At 40.6% G+C, this 23476-nt stretch overlaps 1 protein-coding gene across 1 annotated transcript in view; it reads right to left on the minus strand.

Annotated features, from left to right (window-relative positions):
* The window catches only part of FAF1 (Fas associated factor 1), a 175557-nt gene that overhangs the window by 57769 nt on the left and 94312 nt on the right, over positions 1 to 23476 (minus strand). The window contains exons 9-12 of the mRNA XM_081193170.1: positions 12884 to 12979; positions 12209 to 12335; positions 11378 to 11441; positions 8091 to 8172 (exon numbers count right to left, since the gene is read on the minus strand). Coding sequence (XP_081049296.1) covers positions 8091 to 8172; positions 11378 to 11441; positions 12209 to 12335; positions 12884 to 12979 — 369 coding nt within the window. The remainder of the gene's footprint in view (positions 1 to 8090; positions 8173 to 11377; positions 11442 to 12208; positions 12336 to 12883; positions 12980 to 23476) is intronic.

Raw genomic sequence — 23476 nt, forward strand, 5'->3', positions numbered from 1 at the left:
CACCAAATATTATTTTGTGCTAGGGGATGTATGACCCTATTCAAAACAGGCTATTGACCAATTATCTGGACTCAAGATCCACCAACCCACAGGGCTTCCATCTTGCCAGTTTACTGGCCTTTATCTAGCCCACCACTGAGTCCTAGCATCAACCCAAGGATTGCGCAGCCTCTTGATTTGGCTATTTCAGATAAAAAGAGCTGGGTATCAGCAGCATACTGTTGACATTTCCCCCCAAATAGCCAAATGATTGCTTTCAATGGCTTTATATGGATGATAAACAACATTAGGGACAAGGTGGTACCCCATAGCACCCCAAGGCTCAGGGTGCCAACTGAAAATGACCCAACACCTTCAATATCTATCTCACCAAATCAGCTTGGAAGGATACCATGGTGGATGATATCAAAAGCCACTGAGAGAAATAACAGGTTTGCACTCTCCCTGTCCTTTTCCCAATAAAGGGAGTGACCAAGGTCAATTTAGTCCTATAACTAGGCCTAGATCCAGATTGAAATGGGTCAAGATAATCTGTTTCATCCAAGAGGACCTGCAACTGTTGAGACACAACCCTCTCAATCACCTTCCCTAAAAAGGGAGTATTTGTGACCAGGCAGCAGTTGTCACAGACCACTAGGAAAAGCATAGGCTTTTTCAGGTTTCAGGTAACATGTTTGAACAATAATAGTCTTTTGGGAAAAGGAATTGCAGTGCTCAGCCAGGATCTGTAGGTGGTACTGAAGACCAAGTTGTTGCTGACTTGATTTGAAATCTTTTGTTTTTAACTTTTGACCTAAATGTTTGCATGTAAAGTGTGTGGTGTTGTTGTATTATACAGTGCATCCACATTGCTAGGCAAGCAGGGCCCAAGCAGACCAGAGTGCAGCAGCCTGCAGTTTAGTGTCCAGGCCCTGAAAGCCAGAAAGGTGAGCAAACCGGCTTTCCCAGGCCCAGGGAGCCTGAGGGGGACAAGGGAAGGAAGGAGACGAGGGAAAGCCCCATCGCACAAGTTGCAGTCCTTGCACAAGGCTTCTGCTGACAGGGCTGCTTAGGCGGATCTTCTCTCTCAAATGTTATTTCTCCACATGCCATTCAATGTGATTTCACACAACCATTTTTAGCTCACATTTAACATCATGAAGTAGAACTAGGCAGCTGATAATTTCAGCACATTTAAAAATCGGAAGTACACAGATGAGTAAATTTGATAACCATCTTCGTGAATCATTTTCAGCATCTAGATCTAAAGAACACATGATAAAGAAAACTCAAAACCAAGCAATAATTTCACTCCCCCCCCCAAAAAAAACCCCAGTCTAAACCAATTAAGGATTTAGGATCAATCAAAGATTCAGAAACTTTGTAAAATAAGGATAACAAAATCTGTTTTAACTAAGAGCACTGGTTTGCATAAATGTAGCCCTTTGCTTTCCCCTCTGTGGTGACGTAAACACTCTTTTTAAAATATGATGCTACCTCATGCTGAGTGAAGGTCCACCTAAACCACTAATCTGCTTGAACTAGCAGCACCTATCCACAGTTTCAGGTAGAAGTATTTTCCAACCCTGCCACCAGAGTCATTTAAGCGGAAATCCCAAGGATTGAACTGGGAACCTTCTGCATGCAGAACATGAGCTCAGCTGAAACACAAACACTCAACACATTTTTTACAAAATGTGTGACATCCTTGAGCTGCTTTATAGCATTCGGCCTACATTCATAATCATTTTAGGCTTCAAAATTAATGCAGTTTCTTAATATTTTCATAGTAACATTTCAACACACTTGCATTGTGATTACCATTTTGACCAGCTTTGTATATGTATCACTTTCATAAAATGCTTGAAGTATTGCAAAATATATTACATGAATATACAGTATATATGAATATTTTCGTTTAACCTATGAAATACACAAAATAAATTTGGATTTTCTGCCCGTGGGCTAGGTTGGATGTGCATATGGATTAAGTTATTCTTATCTATTCTAACCACTCACCTCCAAGCAATGTGTGTGGCCTCAAACAGATCATGTTGGCCACTGTGTTTATTTCAGTAAGTTGAAGTGAAGCATTACAGATGCCGATAGGTAATGTTTCCCTCTATCCACCTCAGGATTTGACTCATAATTGATTCTACCATCTGGTATTTGGGTTCAGCAGGAAAGCTTTGAGATTTAATTAATAATTTCAAAGCTTGAGTTCACTTTTGCTGGAGTTGCAATATCATGATATTAGAATATTTTGCATCAGAATATTTCTTAAAAGAGATGCTGGAATTATTAAAGGTACAGTACTTCTTGCTTGCAGTTAAACATTCCAGTATTTTTATTTTGGAAATGTTATCAGACTGTCAGACAGGCCTATTCTTTTAGCAATTAAAACGCTGCAAAAAGTAAAGCTGCAAAATCTGAGAATGGAGACAGAAATTTTATTGCAACAGCAAGAGTGAAACACATTTTTCACATCTGTTTCATCATCAATCAGTGATCACCTTAATATACTTTCGGAACATACAGAAGGTTTGCTGAATTCCAGATTTTGTTATCTGAATGGGTTATGGCACCTGGATGGTAGCAATATGGACCCCATTATGATTATTTGGCTAACCAAATTATGGGTACAGAGGATATGATTCTGCTTTGGATGTAAGGAAAACAGAAAAAAATTATAGGAAAATAGGAAAACATTTACAGTATATAATAGCCATATTCAGGTATCTAAAGGGCTGCCACATGGAAGATGGAAGATATTTTTCTCCTGCTCTGGAGGGTAGGACTCAAACCAATGGATTCAAGTTACAAGAAAGGAGTTTCCGACTAACATCAGGAAGTACTTTCTGACAGTAAGAGCCATTCAACAGTGGAATAGACTCCCTTGGGAGGTTGTGGAGTCTCCTTCCTTGGAGGTTTTTAAGCAGATGTTGGATGGCCATCTGTCAAGGATGCTTTAGTTGAGATTCCTGCATTGCAAGGGGTCCCTTCCAACTCTGAAATTCTACAGTTCTATGATTAATTTTTGATCTTAGATAACCCAGGGACACACTCTTGGCTTCCCAATAAAATTGTAATAGTGTGTACTTGTGGAAAAATGTTTCAGTTTGTGTTCTTCCTTTTCTGCATAGTTGCTAGAAATTAAGAGGGGGTGCTCTTAATTTGTTCCCAAGGCAAATGCTAAGGGGAATAGATTTCGGATCTGAGAATATGTTGTGGCCAATTGAGAATATGTTGTGGCCAATTTAAAAGGCCAATTGAGAGTTAGCTTGCTCAGTGGACATTAAATGCACGGTAGAAAGCTGGTGGGAATAGAGTATCCTGTAGGGAGATAGTGAACAAAATAGTGTCACAGGGTCCCACTTGTATAACTGTGCTCATAAATCCAGGCAGCGCTGTAATCAATTTCATCTGCTGGAAGATCCTTTTGCCAGAAGCATTTATGAGGCATGTAAGGGTTCAATTTGAATTCGGTAACTTACCAGCCTGAAGCTGAATCCCAACATGGAAACATTGTGGGTGAGTGTTCTCAGGTTTGGGGATGAGGCTGCACAACCCCCTAAAGGATCAGGTATGCAGTTTAGGGATACTCTTTGATCTACCATTGCCACTTGAAGCCCAGATGGCCTCAGTGTCCCAAAGTTCACGTTGCCAGCATTGCTGGTTCATCAGCTGCAATTCCTTGTGGAGAGGGATAGCTTAGCTATGGTGATTCATGTTCTGGTAACCTCCTGGCTAGATTATGTGTAGCTGCCATGAGATGTCCTGGAAGCATCAGTCAGTGTGGAATTTAGCTGCTAGAATTTTGACGAGTACAGCCAGAGTCATTCAATATTACCCCTATTTTGAAAGATTTACACTAGCTGCTTGTTTGCATTAGAGCCCAATTTCAAGTGCTTGTGCTTCCTTTTAAAGCCATAAATGGTTTGGACCTGAAGGTGTTCCTCTTTCTCTACTAGCCTATCCCTGTTTTAGGATCTTCTGGAGAGGCTCTTTTCCAAGTACCCTATTAAGCAGAAGTATTTTAAGCTTCCAGGAAGGACACATTTTTTTCTGTGGTGGTGCCCAACCTTGGAATGCCATCTGTAAAGAGGCACACCTAGCACTGAAATTACAATATTGTTGGCACCAATAGATCTTCCTATCTACTCTTGCATCTTTGAACCTGGCAGTAGCATATGGAAGGCATGCACATATATAAGAAATGTGAAAAGATAACTCATATATAATAGCCATAACTTACAGATCATTTAAAGGTGGATTTAGTTAAATTCATGTTTGAATTAGTACACCTACAGTATTCTATAACATACCAACAATAAACTAGGGAAAAATAAACTTAGTTCATGTGTGTGTGTTTTTTAAAGAACTATATAGGTATCACTAAGACTTCTAACATGAATTTCTTTTCAGTAATTTTTAGTAAATTTTCAAATTTCCATTATAGCCATCCATTCAACAACTTTCCTCCCTACCCTTCCAAGGTTCTTTTAATTTGTCCACCATTCCTGCATAATTTTGTAAATCCATATAATTCCCATCTTACATACCTATTAAATATATTATACTGTTGAATGTACCTTAATACTGACACCGTTTTCAATTGTACACAATTATTTTCAGCAAAAATTTCCCACTCCTCTTTAAATACCTGTTCTTCTTGCTCTCTTATTCTACTTGTTAGACCTGCTAACTCTGCATATTCTATCATCTTAAGTTGCCAATACGCCTTGCTATGGACCTCCCTCACCTGCCATTTTTGAGCTAACAAGATCTGAGCCGTTGCATACATTAAAAAGTTTTTCTGACGCCTGAGTACCTCTGTCTGAACCATTCCTAACAGGAATGCCTCTGTTTTTTGGGGAATGTTGTTTTAAACTTTTTTTTTAAATCTCATTATATATCATTTCCCAATATTCTTTAACTTTTTTGCATGTCCTCCACAAATGGAAAAAGTTCCTTTCATTTCTTTACATTTCCAACACAAATCAGATTCCGCTTATACATCTTAGCCAGTGTTCGAGGTGCATTTTCAGGCAGGGAATTTCATTAGTGTGAGCAGTTTCTGAGCTCTGGGAGCAGTACTACGCCTAATATTTCAGATTAAAGCTGCAGAGAGGAAGGAAAGGAGGATCTTTTTATGCCTTCCCACTTGCCAGTCACTCTCTGGAAAAGAAAGCCTCTTAAGAAAATTGGGAGGTGGGCAGGGGAAAGACTAGACCATGTGAAAAATGAACATAATATTTTAGCTGCAGTTCATTCGTTTTAAGCCTTGTATTCTTGTTATAAGACAAAAAATTCAGTTGTTGCGCCCATGACCTAGGTTTAAGGTGCCATTTAGCTTCTAGCTTTCATATGTCAGTTTCTAACACTGATCTTAGTTAATCTACTCGGGGTTAGATACCATCTATGAATCATTTTCATGTATTCTCTTTCAACATGTAGCATGCAGTAAATTTCAGATCTTTCTTCCAGAGTTTCTTCCAGAGGTTTAGTTCTATATTATAGATAAAGGTAAAGGGTCCAATCGTGGCCGACTCTGGGGTTGCGGCGCTCATCTCGCTTTATTGGCCGAGGGAGCCGGCATATAGCTTCTGGGTCATGTGGCCAGCATGACTAAGCCGCTTCTGGCAAACCAGAGCAGCACACGGAAACGCCGTTTTACCTTCCTGCCAGAGTGGTACCTATTTATCTACTTGCACTTTGAGGTGCTTTCGAACTGCTAGGTTGGCAGGAGCAGGGACCGAGCAACGGGAGCTCACCCCGCCGCGGGGATTCGAACCGCTGACCTTCTGATCGGCAAGTCCTAGGCCCTGTGGTTTAACCCACAGCGCCACCCGCGTCCCAACGTTCTATATTATACCCTATATCAATTGCCCAGTGGGTCACCGAGGCTTTAACCAGCTTGTCTTTTGTTTTCCATTCCAATAATTGCTTATACATTTTAGACAATAATTTTTCATTATTCTGCAATAACTCTCTTTCAAATTGTGAGCTTTTCTCCAAAATTCCATTTTTCTTATCTAGTTTAAACATATCATATAATTCAGGGGCCAGCAAACTTTTTCAGCAGGTCCACTGTCCCTCAGAACTTGTGGGGGGCCGGACTTTATTTTGAAAAAATAATAATGAATTCCTATGCCCCACAAATAACCCAGAGGTACTTTTTAAATAAAAGCACACATTCTGCTCATGTAAAAACACCAGGCAGGCCCCACAAATAACCCAGAGATGCATTTTAAATAAAAGGACACATTCTACTCATGTAAAAACACGCTGATTCCTGGACCATCTGTGGGCTGGATTTAGAAGTTGATTGGGCTGGATCCGGCCCCCAGGCCTTAGTTTGCCTACCCATGATATAACTGATAATACTGTAACCAATCAGTAACTTGGCTCTGCTTCTAACATGAATGTTAGGAAGGATAAATTATGAGAGAGTCACAATATGTATGCAGGAGAAGATGATCTTTTTGAAATTGGGAAATAACACATTTTCAGTAACTATCTTTAAAAAAAGAGATCACAATGTCTCTTCATCAATCAATAAATAAATAAATAAATAAATAAATAAATAAGCAAGCTACTACGTGTATACCAAGTACATAAGAAAAGTACAATTTCTGATAACCAGAACCTTTCATTAACTTTCTATTTTATTCATATATATATATATATAGAGAGAGAGAGAGAGAGAGAGTTTATCCTTATTCATATTCACAAAAACTGCTAGATGTTTTCCTCACAAAGGATAAACAATGTACAAAGAAACTAGTTCTTGCTCTGGAGCTGAAGCTGAGTTTTTACAGAACACCTTCTGCTCAGACAACTTAAAATTCCCCAAGAAAAAGGACAAGGTCTACACACACTCTTGGCTGCAAAGTGCTCTCAAATTAAATCAGTTTGAAGTGGTTTTCATTAAGATGGATTGAGTGTGGCATCGTGAGAAACACTTTATAAAATGTAGTGTTTTACTTAGTGATTAACTATATACCAGTTGATGAAGCTCCCTAAATCCTTCGTAATCCGACCACTCCAATAAACATTTAATGAGCATATAAATTCAAAAAGCCTAGCAGAGGATTTAAACCTTCAATCTTGTTTTTATTTACTCTTCCAACTCAATTTCTCACTTCAAGTTAAGAATGCTATTGCTTCAAGCTCGTCTGTTGCCCTGGTAAAATTAAGTGCCCTCTGCAGCTCAGTTTAGAACATATGGTTTCAGATTTCAATTATTTTAGAAGTAAAGTATATATTTTAGAAATTGTATTTTAAAAAACATTACTACTTCCTAATAACTGCTCTTAAGGAAATCCTCCCATTAGGAAATGAATGAAATTAGGAAATAATGTAAAATTGTAAGAGAGTTTGATCCTTTTAAACTTGTTATTCAGTTACTTGATACATTGGTCTGGTTCAAGTGTCTCTGTGGTTTAATGCGAACAAAAAAGTCCCCACTTCACTGCTCTTCCACTCCTGCTGGAGCATATTGGGAGCGATTACCCACAAGCCTTGGCTTCTTATGTCATTTGAATCCAAGCTTGTGGTTTGTTTTTCTAACAACTCACCCTTATTGCCCATAGCAAAGGCATTGTATCCAATACTGCTGCTTCACCTGAGCAGCAGACTTCCAGTTGTGCAATGGATGCTCCCCCTCCCCTCACCCGTGCATCATCAAAATCTACTCCAGAGACCCTCCAGAGCAGATTTTGGGTATGTGTGGGGAAAGGCGGAAGGCCCTGATCATGCAATCAGAACTCCACTGACATAGTATCGGATACAACACTTGTGTTGTTCTTGGCTTGCCACTTGTAGTTTGAGGAAAATAACCACTAGGGCTCAAACAACATGACAAGCCAAGATTTATGATTCGCCGCTTCCAGAGTGGCATAGTCGGAAGTAGGGGCGAAAGTAAAGTAGGGATGTCTGACCAGAATGCATTGCTGCTTGTTCATGTTAAGCCACAGTTAAACATTAACTATGCTTCAATGTGACATGCAAACATAACCAATTTTGGAACTAACTACTGCAATAGTTAATCAGTGTAGGAAGTGGCCAGAAAGGCATTTTAGACAGTATAGTATTAAAAATGTACTTACATCTCTGGCTTTTCCATAGAAAGCCTCTTGAAAAGCAGCCTCTAATGATCCAATAAAAAACACTGGATGGCAGTCACCATATCTGTGTGAATACCAAAATGTTTCAATTAAAAAAAACATTTTTTAAAAAATTAAATGGGTTCCAGCACTTTAAGATATTATTATTATTATTATTTTTATTATTTTTATTATTATTTTTATTATTATTATTATTATTATTATTATTATTTTTATTTTTACAAAAACACAGAATAACTACATTTTCTAGGAAGCAATATTTAAAACATTTTATTTGCATTCAACACTTCAGGTCAACACACCACAATATATTTCAGGCATATACACAGTTTTCATTTCTGTATAGATAAAATTGTTATCTATCAAACTGAGAGCTACCAGGGCCAGAAATGCAACTCTGAGATAAAGAAGACTGACACTGAGAGCGGGCTCAAGCAAATGACTTTGGCATGCCTGAAATGTAAACGTTATCAATCTTATACTTAGTGTAAAACTTTAAGTTAAGTGATAGAATGCCAGCAATAAAAAAAAATGATGCCACAACAATCAATTTCTGTTCTTATTTGTTCATTTGTCTTCCAAGGGACAATGGGAAGACCTTCGCAGGAACAGGCCAGTGTTGGTAGCATAAACAGAAACTTATAGAGGAAGGGAGGGAGGGGTTTCTAAATGACACAAATGGAGAGCTGCTCTCCATGAGGCATTTGCAGAGGTTTGCCCTTTGCTTGTTACCCAAAATAGCAGATAGCATAAGTACTTCCTGCCACACCTCTGACCATATGAAGTTGCTCAGAATAACGAAGCTTCAAAATCAAAACTCACAAGTTTGAGCCACTAAAGTTCCCATGGTAGAGCTAACTGCACGAAACTGCATTAGCTACAAGAACAATTTGTAGAGTAAATAGTATTGTCTCCTCACCTTCCGTAACTGCATTAAGTTTATTCATAGCCATTCGACCCAGCCTCAGCTAACTACATTTCCTTCCCTTTCTTCCTAATCTGGAATCGGATGGAAAAATATCCTCAAGAGGATGTTAAACTATTCCACTGCTCACTGAAAGCAGAGAAATTCAAAAGGTAAAATAAGACTTGTCCTTTTGAAGGTAGCTGGGCAATAGGAATATCGAAGAGAAGAGTGCAGAAATGGAAAACTTGATCCTACAGGCAGCTGAATCCTACTCCAAAACCACCCTCTGAAATGCCTTCCACCAAAACCAACACTGTCAGTCTTGTAATGGCTGCTGGAGATAGGCACCTAAGAACAGTTCTCAAAAGCTGAGCTGCGTGGCTTAGGAAGCTGCCTTATGTGGAATGATACCATGGACTGGCAGTGGCTCTCTGAGGTTTCATTCCCATCTGTACCTGGAGATGCACAATACACATCAGGAGGCTTAGTTTGGTCAGGATCGAGTATACGCTTTCAGAGTTAACACAAAATACATTACTTCCGGTAAATGAGCCACCATAACTGCTAGAGCAGGCATCCCCAAACTCGGCCCTCCAGATGTTTTGGGACTATAACTGCCATCATCCCTAGCTAACAGGACCAGTGGTCAGAGATGATGGGAATTGTAGTCACAAAACATCTGGAGGGCTGAGTTTGGGGGTGCCTGCGCTAGAGAGTCGTGAAAATTTGTATCTCAGGCTTTTTAGACTCATCTACCCATGTACTATCTGAAACCAGGGGCGAATTGGTTGTCAGACGTGATTCCCCACCCCCAGCTCTCCTACCCAACTAGGAGAGTCACACCCCCTTGTGCAGATTGCCATAATAAGGAAACAGGACATTAGATAGAATATGAGTGCACCGACCCTACATTCAAACCATGCACATTTGGGAACCTTTCTCCTGCGTAAGATTGTGGCCTGTCCGTGGGGCATACAGAGGTCTGAGTATACCTAGCTCTAGATCACTGTTCCCTTTAGTCTTTCATTTTTCTGAAATATATCCATTCAGCCATTCCATACCACACACATAAACTTATTAGATAATCTTTTTTAAAAAAATCCCATGGTGTATTACTTTATTTATTTATTTATATCTATTTATTTATTAAATTTGCAAAGCGCCCTATACCCGCAGGTTTCAGGGCAGTTCACAGGATTAAAATCGGAATATAAAACCACAAAATACATAACCAAAATAAAAACAGAAAGAACCCAGTAGCACACACACCCCTCAAAAAAACCCCACATTTTTAAAGGGCATAGGTCGGATGTCAATTGTAATAGGTATGAGTTACTCGTGCGTAAGCTGGTGCCTTTCTCGGCTAATTTGCCTTGTTAAAACTTTCTGACTGCACAGCCCCTTCTCATGGTGGCTGCCTCAGTCACTGGCAGAATCAGTCAGTGGGCGTTTCTTGAACCTCTTCCAACATAAAAGTTGTTTGACACCCAGTCTCCTCCTCCTCTCACTGCGCGGGAGTCTTCTGCGCAGGGAAGGCGTGGGTAGCGGAGGACCTGGGCTCTCCTCACTGATGTCCAGTGAAGAGTCCTGGAGCCCTCTCTCCAATTCCCCCATCTGCCCCCCCCTTTATCACTGGTGTTGCGCTGATTGGCTTCCCCCTCTACTGAGCTGTTTCTCCCCCTGCTGCTGGGTCCTTCGCCAGCATCATCTGGGAGCCTCCCCTTCGCCTCTCGCTCCGATGTCAGTTCCCTGACATCAATCAACCAAGGGCCTGGTTAAAAAGGAATGTTTTCCCCTGATGGCTAAATGTATATAATGAAGGCGCCAGGCAAACCTCCCCGAGGAGAGCATTGCACAGACAGGAAGCAACTGCAGAAAAGGCACATTCTGGACCTCTTGTGGAGGAGGCACGTGAAGGACCTCAGGTTCATATGGAAAGAGGCGGTCCTTGAGGTATTGCGAAAAAATACATATTGGAAACGTCAAAAGAATCTCACAATTGTGTGTTATGAATTAAATGTTTCAATAATTCCATCCTGAATGAGAGCTCTCTGCTGCAAAAAACCCACTGCAGGCTGTCTTATGGTTTAGAGTAACTGCGAACTTAGGAAGAGTATGCAAAGGAAAAGTGTGTGGTTGGATATTTAGAGAAGCTAAAGGGTTTACAGTTGGGAGGCTCAATGTGGAGAAGCAGGTCGCATTTTAAGTTTAAAAATAAATTTCCTAAAGAAATCTGACGACTTCAGGATTCAAATATCATAAGATTCTTATCACTACCACATTTTCCCCAAATGCTTTGTAAAAATATAAGTCACATTCATGAACCATAGATGCAGAAATTATGCACAATTACAAGTCTAACCTTGAAGAAAATTCTGCTGTGAATTGTAATAAGGCATCTCCTTCATTTTCAGCATTTTCTGGCACTAAAGAAAGGAAGGAAAATAGTACATAGTATAGTATAGTATAGTATAGTATAGTATAGTATAGTATAGTATAGTATAGTATAGTATAGTATAATTATCCATAGAATAGTATTCATATTATATTTTTTGAAAACATTGCCTTTACTGTTTTCTTTAATTGTACATATGCATTTATTCAAATAACTTTTAATAACCCTTAATGAAGAGAACAGTAATAATATGGCCCTTTGGGCATATGGAATTTGTGACCAGTTCTAGGAAGATGAAGATGATAAAAACAACGTATCTGTTTTTGTATATGACAGTATTATTATTGCAGCAATAAAATTAGAAACTTATAAGCCATCTTATAACTGTTGTTATACTATATTTCAGTGTTTTTTCTTTGAAATATTTCACACAAGTATTTGTATAGCTTTTGTTCTAGTTCTAGAATAACGATAAATCTTAGTAATATTTCAAAGAAAAAACATTGAAATATAGTAGGCTAGTAGATACAGCCCAGAAGTTAAGTTTTAAGTCTAAGAGAATTGATTTCTGGAGGCCTGAATCCAGAATTCATTTATACAGTCTTCATTTCTCAGGTCTCCCTTTTTAAGTCAGCTTTTTTTTAAAAAAAGAGTTTATCACTGGATGTTGAAATACATTTATTGGAATATATCTCCAAAAAAACCTATCTGGTGGAACCAAAAGGAACCAAAGTTTGCTTTCTTTCCTATTGCTCAACTGTTGTCAGTACAATGTTACACTAGGATTGCATTACTTACTCATTGGAGATTTCCTCAATGCAGATGACGCCATTCCAAACATCTCTCCATCATCCACTCCAAATTCTGTGGCATCTTCAAAGTCATCTCCATCACTGTCACTAACCATATGTACATCTGTGCATTGCTAATTTAGTAAAAGCCACAGTTAAGAATAATGCAGAACAGATTTATATTTATAATATAATACTGTTTCAATATTAGTACTTTCCCATATACAACTATACAGGCCATCCTGTTTGAAATTAAGAACTTGGAGGAAATTCCCTATATATTTTGGCTTGAGAAAACTATTTTGTATAAATAGGATTGTAAATAGTGGATGTGTTCATACAACATGATAGACTGTGGTTTGTTGTGATGGCATGAGCCTAGTCTTCCCCTAGCTTTGTTGACTACCTCCTTCAACCTAGCCAGGGAGAGTTTTAATTCCATATTTTGTTTAATGAATTGCAGCTTGTCTTGTGATCCAAGCTCATCAAACCGTAGTTAATTTTAGCTATGGCTTGTTTGAAACAATCCGACTTCAGCACAGATTAGGCTATAGTAGAGTCAAAGTGAGTTTTGTGGGCAGTAACCGGAATACAAATGTGGCTTTCAGCATAGCTTGAAGGAGTGTCTGAATATCATATTTTGTGTGTGAAAAGGAAGAGGGAGGAAGGAGGTTGTGTTTACCTCTTCTGACTGTTCTCTGGTTTGTGCTGGTGAGGATCTTCTTCCAACTGTAAGTCGGTGGCAAGGATAAGAGACTCCTGATGCTGCTAGGGTCACCTAAAACACAGGATACATTGCTGCATCAACTATCAGATTTGGATAAACATGTTTCTTTCAGTGACTAAAACCAAACTACAGTAGACTTGAGCGAGCTGGAATAAAAAAATTAAAGATTGGAAAATTTAGAATTTACAAGGAACGTTGTTATACCAAAAAAAAAATTGTTATACCAAAAAAAAAAAGCTAGAAAAAAGGATGCAATACTTGAGATCATTCCACAATATCCTTTCTTGACAAGATTTATTTTCAATATATCATTTCATTTCAATCCTCAAACTTCTACATCACGGCAAACACTTAAAGCTACCTCATTATTGCTGTATAGCTGGTCGGCACTAAGCTCATGCACTTGACAAACTGGGAATCATTTACATTTCTCTTAACTAGTAGTGGACAGGCAAGGGGTAGGAAGAGGCCCTCACCACAGTTGTGGTGACTAAAGAAAGAAAACAAGGCAGCTCAAACACCATCCAGCTAAGGAGCCAAGATAGCACTGAAGACAACAGATGGTTGGAGTCAAAGTACAAAGCGGGTGACTGAGTAGGAGTGGGCAGTTCCCATTATTAAGGTAATCTCAATCAGTTTTAGACCTCAGATTCCCAAAATCATTAACAGAGGGTCTATCTAGAAGAAGTCAGACTATGAAAACTGAGCCAACTTGGAAGAGGCCTAAGTTATCGAGAGGGAGCGAGGAATTGATAAGGGGCTCTCACAAGAGTAAGAACACTTAGAAGCTGTGGAAACCTGTACCAATGTAGTAGACAGTACCTTGCAAACATGTCTAGTCACTGTAAAAAAAAATGCTGCTGGCAACATATTTCTTCCCTTAACACAGACTACAGAGGTTTCCTTTGTGAAGGAAACATGTCATATGGATAAAGGACCAACGGGTAACTCAGTTGTGCATCTCAGTTTGTGAATATGGCCGGATCTCAGAAAGTAGAGACTACTTTGCTATATTTTGTGCACTAAAAGGTTAAGGCAGTATTGAAAAATATGCATGTTACATTTAAATTGTCCAATAGTTGAGAGTTTTAAAATCTTTATTCGCTTTAGAAGAATAACAACAGTTACATCTACATTTCTCCCCCGCTCCATCAACTGACACAGAGCCTTCTTGATTAATAAGCAGCTATGCAAACATGTCCTTGCAGGGTAAAAATACACATATTGTCAAAACTGAATAAACAGTAACTGATGTGTATTTTCTATAACAATTTAAAATGTACTGGCTAAATGTCTGTATTTTTAAAAAATGTGAAGGGAGTTCTACTTTCCAAGTCACTGTAGTGGCTAAAAAAGTCTTATCCAAAGCCTAGCAAGTATGCTAGAAATACTCTTATTTATTTTTATCCTCAAGTCAGGGTGTTTTTAATCACTTATGTGCTAGAATTCATAAAAGCCTTAATTTGCTTCAGGTTAAAGCAAGCTGATTAAGTGTGCTAGCTAACCAAGTGAGTGTTGACCTGCCTGGACTAGCCTGCTGCCACATTCTTGTAGCAAGGTTAAATAGCAGTTTAGTCACAATTTTAAAATCACAGAGTTAAAAGGAAATGACTCTTTTGGAATAAATGAAATATTAAAGCAGACATTCAGGTCAAGCTCAATTATCAGTGAAACTCTTTCATACATAAAACAGAATCTACGCTTGCCTTTGTAATGCTGGCACTGCCATTTTATATCACATGCTTCATTCAGTATTGAACATAGTAGTGGGGAGGGGGAGTAACATCTGTTTATATACCTAAGCTCTCACTAAGGAGCGCACTAAAGGAAAGGTGACTAATGCCAAATAGAGGTTTGGTGGTAGCAAACGAACTACCGTATTTTTCGCTCTATTGGACGCACCGGACCACAGGACGCACCTAGTTTTTACAGGGGGAAATCAAGGAAAAAAATATTATCCCTCCCTCCAGCCCCAAAGAGCAACGGACAGGCTGCGCACAGCCTGTCTGCTTCTCCCAGAGCTTCTCGGGGCTGCGGGGGAAGCCCGGGTTCCCCTACCAGCCCCAAAGAGCAAAGAAGCCAAGACAGCGCACGGGATCCATAGCCACGCAACCTCTCCAGCCAGGAGCTAAACCTCTCCAGGTTTAAAGAAGAAGACAAGGCAGTCCAGGGCAGGCACTCACTGCCCTGGCTTCCTCTTTAGCCTTGAGCAGCATCTTTAGTCTTGCGCAATGGGATGGATTGCGCCCACTGTCCACCGGGGCTGGACTAGATGACTCCTGGGGTTCCCTTCCAACCCTGCAATTCTATGACCTCGGAAGGTGTTTGGGGTCTCCACCACTGGAGGCTTTTAAGCAGCGGTTGGGGGACCATCTGCCTGGTGTTTTTTAGCTGTGATTCCTACATTGTGAGGGGGCTGGGCTAGATGACCCTCGGGTGGCCCTCCCAACTCTATACAGTCCTACAGTTCTGCAGCAGGAGATCCACAGCCACTTAGAATCATAGAATCATAGAGTTGGAATAGACCACAAGGGCCATCGAGTCCAACCCCCTGCCAAGCAGGAAACACCATCAGAGCACTTCACACAATGCCCACACCATCAGAGCACTTCACACAATGCCCACTCCCAATTTTCATCTGAGAGACATGTGGCTTCAGTGTCTAGGCAGGTACCCCCCTACCTGCCACACTTCCCCCACCTCACTTAAGCTGAGGGAATTCCTGCCCAGAGAAGCTCCCAGGTGAGGCAAGGGTTAAGATCTACCTCTGGTAGATCTCTTGCGGCTGGAGAGGCACGCAAGGCTAAAGAGGAAGCCAGGGCAGTGGGATGGATTTGCGAAGGAGGCTTTGCGAAGCCTCCTCCCCCCCTGGAGAGGCGCGCAAGTCTAAAGAGGAAGCCGGGGCAGCGAACGGGATGGATCCCGTTCGCTGCGCTGGCTTCCTCTTTAGCCTTGCGAAGCCTCCCCCCTCCCCAGAGGCGCGCAAGTCTAAAGAGGAAGCCGGGGCAGCGAACGGGATGGATCCCGTTCGCTGCGCTGGCTTCCTCTTTAGCCTTGCGAAGCCTCCCCCCCCCCAGAGGCGCGCAAGTCTAAAGAGGAAGCCGGGGCAGCGAACGGGATGGATCCCGTTCGCTGCGCTGGCTTCCTCTTTAGCCTTGCGAAGCCTCCCCCCCCCCCAGAGGCGCGCAAGTCTAAAGAGGAAGCCGGGGCAGCGAACGGGATGGATCCCATTCGCTGCGCTGGCTTCCTCTTTAGCCTTGCGAAGCCTCCCCCCCCCCAGAGGCGCGCAAGTCTAAAGAGGAAGCCGGGGCAGCGAACGGGATGGATCCCGTTCGCTGCGCTGGCTTCCTCTTTAGCCTTGCGAAGCCCCCCCCCCCCCGAGGCGCGCAAGTCTAAAGAGGAAGCCGGGGCAGCGAACGGGATGGATCCCGTTCGCTGCGCTGGCTTCCTCTTTAGCCTTGCGAAGCCTCCCCCCCCCCAGAGGCGCGCAAGTCTAAAGAGGAAGCCGGGGCAGCGAACGGGATGGATCCCGTTCGCTGCGCTGGCTTCCTCTTTAGCCTTGCGAAGCCTCCCCCCCCCCCGCTGGAGAGGTTGTGCAAGGCTTTTCTAGAGGAGGGAGAAGGGACTGACTGGCGATGTCAGTCCCTTCTCCCTCTCGGGGAAAAGCCCGCAAGAGCCGCGCGACGCTTGTGTGGGGCTCTTGAGGGCTTTTCCTGCCTGCCTCCCCCCTGCATTCGCTCCATAGGACGCACAGACTTTTCCCCTTAGTTTTTAAGACGGGAAAAGTGTGTCCTATGGTGCGAAAAATACGGTAGATCCAAGGGTCACATGATAGATGGCTTCCTCCCAATTAAAGCTGGATAAATGGGTTAGAATATTAGGTAAGGAAAGTCAGACATTCAGAACATGATGCTGGCCGTTTGCTTTCTCATGTTCAATAATATTAAAACATAGCTCAGGGTGGGATTTTATATAGCTCAAAATCAATGAGAGGTTTTCTTATCTAGCTAAGCATGTTGTAGAATTGGACGTGAGAAGGCCACCATACTGGCCTCTTAGGGGGAAATAATAATAAATATTCTGTGCTAAAACTAGATGCAAGATGGAAAAACAGGCTGCTGAAGAGGCCAGGGGCCATCTTGGCTGAGAGTCCTGGAAGAACTGCTCCCTGCCTTGCTGGCCTTTTCCCACTTAGCCTTTGAGGGCAGGACCCTGACTGACTCCAGCTACAAAAGCTAAGGCTGCTGAAGAAGTGAGATACCATCTTAGCTGTCTCTTAGTGCAGACCCAGGTCATCAAGTCTGAGCTCCACAGCCACCATCAACCATCATTGGCAGGATTAGCAGCAATAGCAGCAGATATGCTCTATGCTCAACATTTTATTCTCTTTTTACTTTACCTTTTATATTAGACTTCCTTCAGCAATGTTTTCTATATAAACATGGTGGGGGATATATGCCAAGCCAAAGTGAACAAGAATATTAATAGGTCTGTGCTGTTAAATTCTTAAAGCTAGCAAACAGATCTGGGTTTCTATGCTGGCATGGCTAAAGGCAGCCATTAACTCTTGGCACTCAAAAAAGCATGAAATTTCACTGAAATTATTTCAAAATTAACAAAAACATTTTGGATTTATTCTTAAACCCACCAGTAAAACTAGCACAACTAACAACCAATTAGTTTTATCTTTTCACAGGAAATGAACTATTTTCCTTTTGTATACAACACATAATATGTCGGGCATTAAATCTTTTTTTTAAAAAAAATTAAACACTAACTGGATGGTGGAAAAAAATCACAAGGGTGGAGTGTGTTCACGTTCCACTAGCACCAATGCTTACTTTATCCCTTCATAAAGTGCTGCTGAGATAATTACTGCTGACAGATTTATTCAAGGTTCATTTCACTTTTTCTCTAGGTTTTTTTCTAGTTAGAAGTGCAGCAGAGCCCATGGGAAGATCCACCCCTCACACCTGTTAAGTTTCTTCATGTTACTAGGGCCAGTTTAGACATGTCACTTTGAATTAGCATTGTACAAGGGCACTAAGTGTGACAATTACTTATCACAGGTTTAACCTTGGAAGGGAAGAGAGGAGGGGAGGAGAAAAGTTTCTAATTCAAGTCCGAGAACAGTGTCCGAATACGTAATTTAAGCCCTTTAATACAGGTTGCATGAAATTCATTCCAAGACTCATAAAAAGGTTCCCATGGTAGGTTTCCAAACAAGGATGCAGATTACTCTAAAGGGCACATCTACAGTTACAATGTATTTGATTTTAGAAAAATAAAATTTAGAAAGGAAAATATTTTCACTGAAGACAATGGCCTGCTGATGAAAACTTAAGAAAACATTGATAGCTGCTCTTTTTATTTTTCCTTGAAGTTTTCCTTCCTGTATTCTGTAGTCACATACACTAAACTCCAAACTCAAGCCATGCTTGGGGTCTGTATGTGCACCTGATAAAGGAGAGTCCCTCTTTGAGGTCTGCTGTTATGAAAGTGTCAGGAGTTTTTTCAATTTCAGCTTCTTCAAGGCACCAGCATGCATATTATTAAAACAAAAGGCTAAATCAACTCATAGTAAGACGAAGAAGACTCTTAAGTATTCAGATTCTTCAACTTTTTGAAAGGGTAACAATGAAATCCAAAGCATGTTTAGTGAATAGTAAATTCTGCTAAGCTGAATAGAACTTGCTCCCAAGGTAAGTGTGCATAGGATTGCAGTCTAAGTATTGTTTTAGAAAAAGCAATAGCTACTGCAGACACTGTAGAAGACTAACAAGAAGATTTATCCCTACCTCTTCAATTTGCAAGTGCCATTTGAAACACGCCCTTCAAAATCCCTTCAAACAGTCATTTACAGTGGTACCTCTGGTTAAGAACTTAATTTGTTCCGGAGGCCGATTCTTAACCTGAAACTGTTCTTAATCTGAGGTACCACGTTAGCTAATGGGGCCTCCCACTGCTATTGCTGCGCCACCGCCGCCGCACAATTTCTGTTCTCATCCTGAGGTAAAGTTCTTAACCTGAGGTACTACTTCCAGGTTAGCGGAGTATTTGCAACCCAAGGTACCACTGTATATACATCATTATATATGCAATAATCATAGGAGTACTCATAAGAGAGAAGCAAATGTCCGGAAAACATTACAGTGAGATGACAGTACACAGTGCGGTGTATTTTTTGTCTATGGACTCCAATAAAGCTGTGTGTGTGAGAGATGACATGTGGATGGTCAAACATGGGATACAGTGTACAGTGTCACAGAGCTGTCAGGCAATCACAGGTCATCCACAGGGCAGGAAGAACATGAGGCATGAAATGCAATTTCTAGCCTCTCACTCTGGATCCCTCCCAAGCAGATGAAGGCTATGTTGAAGGGGTGGACTCCTCCTCTTGGCCTGTCAGACCCATTGCTCAGCAACGTGCAGGACTCTCCTAGAGCAAGGTGTCAGAGGGGGAGGAGCATCAGCAGGACTGGGACTGTCCTGCTGGGTAGCAAAGGCAGCTTCTGACTCCTCTCTATCTGAATCTGTATTTACACTGTGACTCTCCGCCTCTAGCCCTGTCCTGGAAGGGTCTCCTTCTTCTGATCACCCTTGATCACTCAAAACTCTTGCTTCTAGCACCTCCCAGCTCATCCCTTTCCCAGACTGATCCTCAGTGTCCCACCACCACAATCCAGGGTCCTAGTCATCTTCTTCCATGTCCTTCCTGCGGGGTTCTTGCGCAGTTGGCGCCTACCACTCTTCCTCAACCAGCTAGTCCCTGACATACATGTCTGTCATAATCACAGACCTTTTCTTAACATGGTTGTGAACTGCCCTGAGATTTGTGGATGAAGGATGTTATACAAATTTTAACATCCTTTAAGCCTTACATAGTTATTGGCCTGGAATGGGAGATGAGGGAGGAGAGTCTGGCCAGTTTCCATACTTTAGGAGTGGATGTGGCGAGCAGTGCTAGAAAAAGTACTGGAGCTTTATATCTTTCCCCCACCTTGTCTATCAAATTGACAGGTTTTCAGCTAATTACTTAAAAACACCTCAGGGAATATTTTGTTTAATGAGGGGGGTCTTTAAAAGTTAAAAATCCCCTGCCATAAACAAATGCACAACTACATACGATATTTGGAAGCTGAGGGAAAATACAAACTTAAGAATGGAACATGAAGAGGTATCATCTGCCATGAGGCTAATCATGGCTCACAAGTTAATTCGTTTTCACAAATACTTTCTTCCTCTTGGGCATTCTCCCCCTCTCAACCCAGGCCAACTGAAAGCATTCTGAATTATGCCTTAATATGTCTAGTTCAGGCAGAGAAAATACTTTCCCATCATATTGATCTTAATGTGCTCTGACAAAGCAACAGTACATTAACTTCATGTTTGCCACAACCTGCACTCTGCAATTTAGCAAATGCCCTTTACTCAGAGGCTAGCAACAACACATTTCCCAATTTTCCAGTTTCTTCAGCATTATTTCCTCTTATAACACAGCAGTTAAAACATATCAATGAAAAATAGCTCAAATTGTTTTGTTACGTAATTCATACACCTGTGAAAAAGAAGCTCTCTGATCCAAAATACATGTAAATTGCCTAAAGCAAATGAATAAACCAAAACCTCCAAAAGCAGCACTGCAATTCAGAAAAACTGCTTAATAAAAATAACTGAATCACAGCATGGTGCTAGATTGAGAATATCATAAACTTAACTCTTCAGGTATTCCCCAACAGATCATGAATCATCTGTAACAGAAATTGTCATATTTATAGCAGTGTGACTCACAGCATATGAGGTATCTTTTATAGATGAAGGGTAGAATTTTATCAACTTTCACAGTCTAACATATAGCTAAATTTGTGCTTCATAAACCACGTAAAGCTGTAGAGCTTTCACATAAACCACATGAAAGTACGGCTGGATAAAAGGTGACAGTTTTACTCAATCTGCTGTTTCTGATAACAATTGTAGAAGAAATTCCCGTAGTCATGTTTCATTTAAAAGGCACCCGTTGCACAGGGCCAGTCCCAGCTTACAGAATCATACTAACATTTAATTATCTTAGGACCCAAACTTCCATGGCATAGATTAAGGGTCCTGGGGTACTAGAGCTCTCTGTCAAGTCTACCCTGCAGCTTCAACATTATTGAGAAAGATGATGATGATAAAACCACCTATTTCAGCATCAGCTGAATTTTATTCAATGGTGATGATTTTATGTAATGATAGCAATACACTTTGAGCTTTTATAGAGCACAAGAGAAAATAGGATTTGTAATCTATAATCTGATACAAGAAGACAGAGGAAGAGGAAGAAAGGAAGTCTGAAGTAAATGGGGAAATAATATAGGGTGGTAATCAACTAAGTTTAACTTAAGAGTAGACCTATTGAAATTAATGAGCATGACAAAGTTTGTTCCATTAATTTCAGTGGAGCTATTATGAATAAAACTAAGTTGATTATTTCAGTTACTCATACTTAGAGCTTAGTGACAGAAGGACGTAGGAACTTGACAGTTTTGTCCTAATAATAAAATAGGTAATACAATATAAGGTAGGTTTTTTACTGCTTACTGCACTCTGCTTACCCAAAGCAAAAAACTCTAGGATCTTGAATCTACTTTGTATTCACAAAGATTATCAACCAACCACTTGGCATGACAATGGTCTGTGGTGGGATGCCATTTATCTCACTGCATTAGAAAACCAGGGATGGCAAACAAAAGAATGGCTGGATATTTTTTCAGTGCTATATAATTCCTTGGCAAACTCCAGGCAGTTGTGTTACCAACTGATGGATCCAACAAATTATTCCAACTCTAATGGGCTTTCTGGGGTCCATTTTTTTCTTCATGATATAATTATTCATGAAACTAGCCTCAAACATAATGAGATTTTTGCACTGTTGGCCTGCCAAAACGCATGGAGCTAGTGGCTTTTTGTAAACAAAAATGTATGGCAACAGGTAATTTGCCCCACATTCATTTTGTTTTACATAAAGGTCCTTAACCCTTCAAAATGCATATTCTACTAAAATGACTAAAAGCATCTACACGTAAAGATCACTACGCCTTGCATGATAGCTACCCATTGCCAATATTATAAAGGTTAAAATATGCCAGTTGGTCAAAATAGCTCTTTTAATATTCAGAGCGGTCTAGGGCTTTTTCTAGACATCAAATAAAAAATGCATTAGTTTTATAATTGTACAAGACTATGTAAAGTTTTCCTAAATTAGTAAACCAACATTTCAGCAACAATAAACATTATTTCTTACAATATCTTTGCTCTCTACCTTACATCAAGTTAATAAGTTTCCTCAACCACTATATCCTGCTTATGATCATCTCCCAAAATTATTTCTTTTGTTTTACTTATTTAACAACGTAGGGCATCAACACTTTAAACACTTTAAATTGAGATGAAAGCAACAGAAATATGGTGCCTTTCCATCATCACAGCAAGTTACTGTATAGAGATTCTGTTTTTCAACGTAATGTCCTGACATGACTAATGTGTCAGGACATTAGTCATGGAAGGCCAGTCCATGAACTATTAAGTACTTATGGACAAGAGATTTCTGCTTTAGGTGATACAAAAATAATACTGATGGGTTCTCTTAAAGAAACCAGAAATCAATGGCCTATTGAACTGTTCCCTTCTTTTTACGCTTCAGAGACTTTAGTACAACCCAATGTATCTCCAAACAATCCTGACTTCTGGTCCACAGAGCCATATGAGGCTCATCCAAAATCTATCCTCTTACATTTTCAGGAACTCTTTCATCCAAATCTAGAACCCTTAATATCTGCCAGCTGGAATTATGTTTTTACCATCCATGTAGACAGGCTTCCTCAACCTCGGCCCTCCAGATGTTTCTGGCCTACAACTCCCATGATCCCTAGCTAGCAGGACCAGTGGTCAGGGATGATGGGAATTGTAGTCTCAAAACATCTCATATATTAGTGCACACATTGGCCCTAAATATCCAGTATAGAATTTGGTTACAGTATCAAGATTCTTCATTTTCATTGTAAAATCTAGTTCTAGACTTCATAGTTGTAAATGTAAGGTTTAACACACAAAGGCACTAGAATGCCTTACATGGGTGCCTGATACCCTTGCAGGCAAAGCAAAGGGTATTGTATGAACTGATCAGAAAGCTAGAAATGCACAGAGCCAGGAACCCCTCAGCTGATGAGAAGGAAGAAGCCCACTGGCTTGCTTTCCTTCCGCTTGGGTCTCAAAGACAGTGAGCCCAAAAATATACACACCCTGGACCCTACTCCCAACCCAATAAAGAATATACAGCCACTATTAAACAAAGACCAATCACAAAGAGAGTTTTAATTTAAAGCATTTGTCCCTATCATGTTTATAGAGAGTTAGGAGCCCTAAGACTGGGACAGGGTGCCTTTTGTCATGGCATGCATAGAACTCTGGTTAACCTCAATTTGTCCCTGGGTCTACCTAAACATATATATTCGTATGCGTGGCTGTGGCTGTTATGTTTCAATTTGCAGGTTATGTTAATATAATGAA

This window comes from Podarcis bocagei (genome assembly GCF_964188305.1).
Source record: "Podarcis bocagei genome assembly, chromosome: 5".
Lineage (NCBI taxonomy): Eukaryota > Metazoa > Chordata > Lepidosauria > Squamata > Lacertidae > Podarcis > Podarcis bocagei.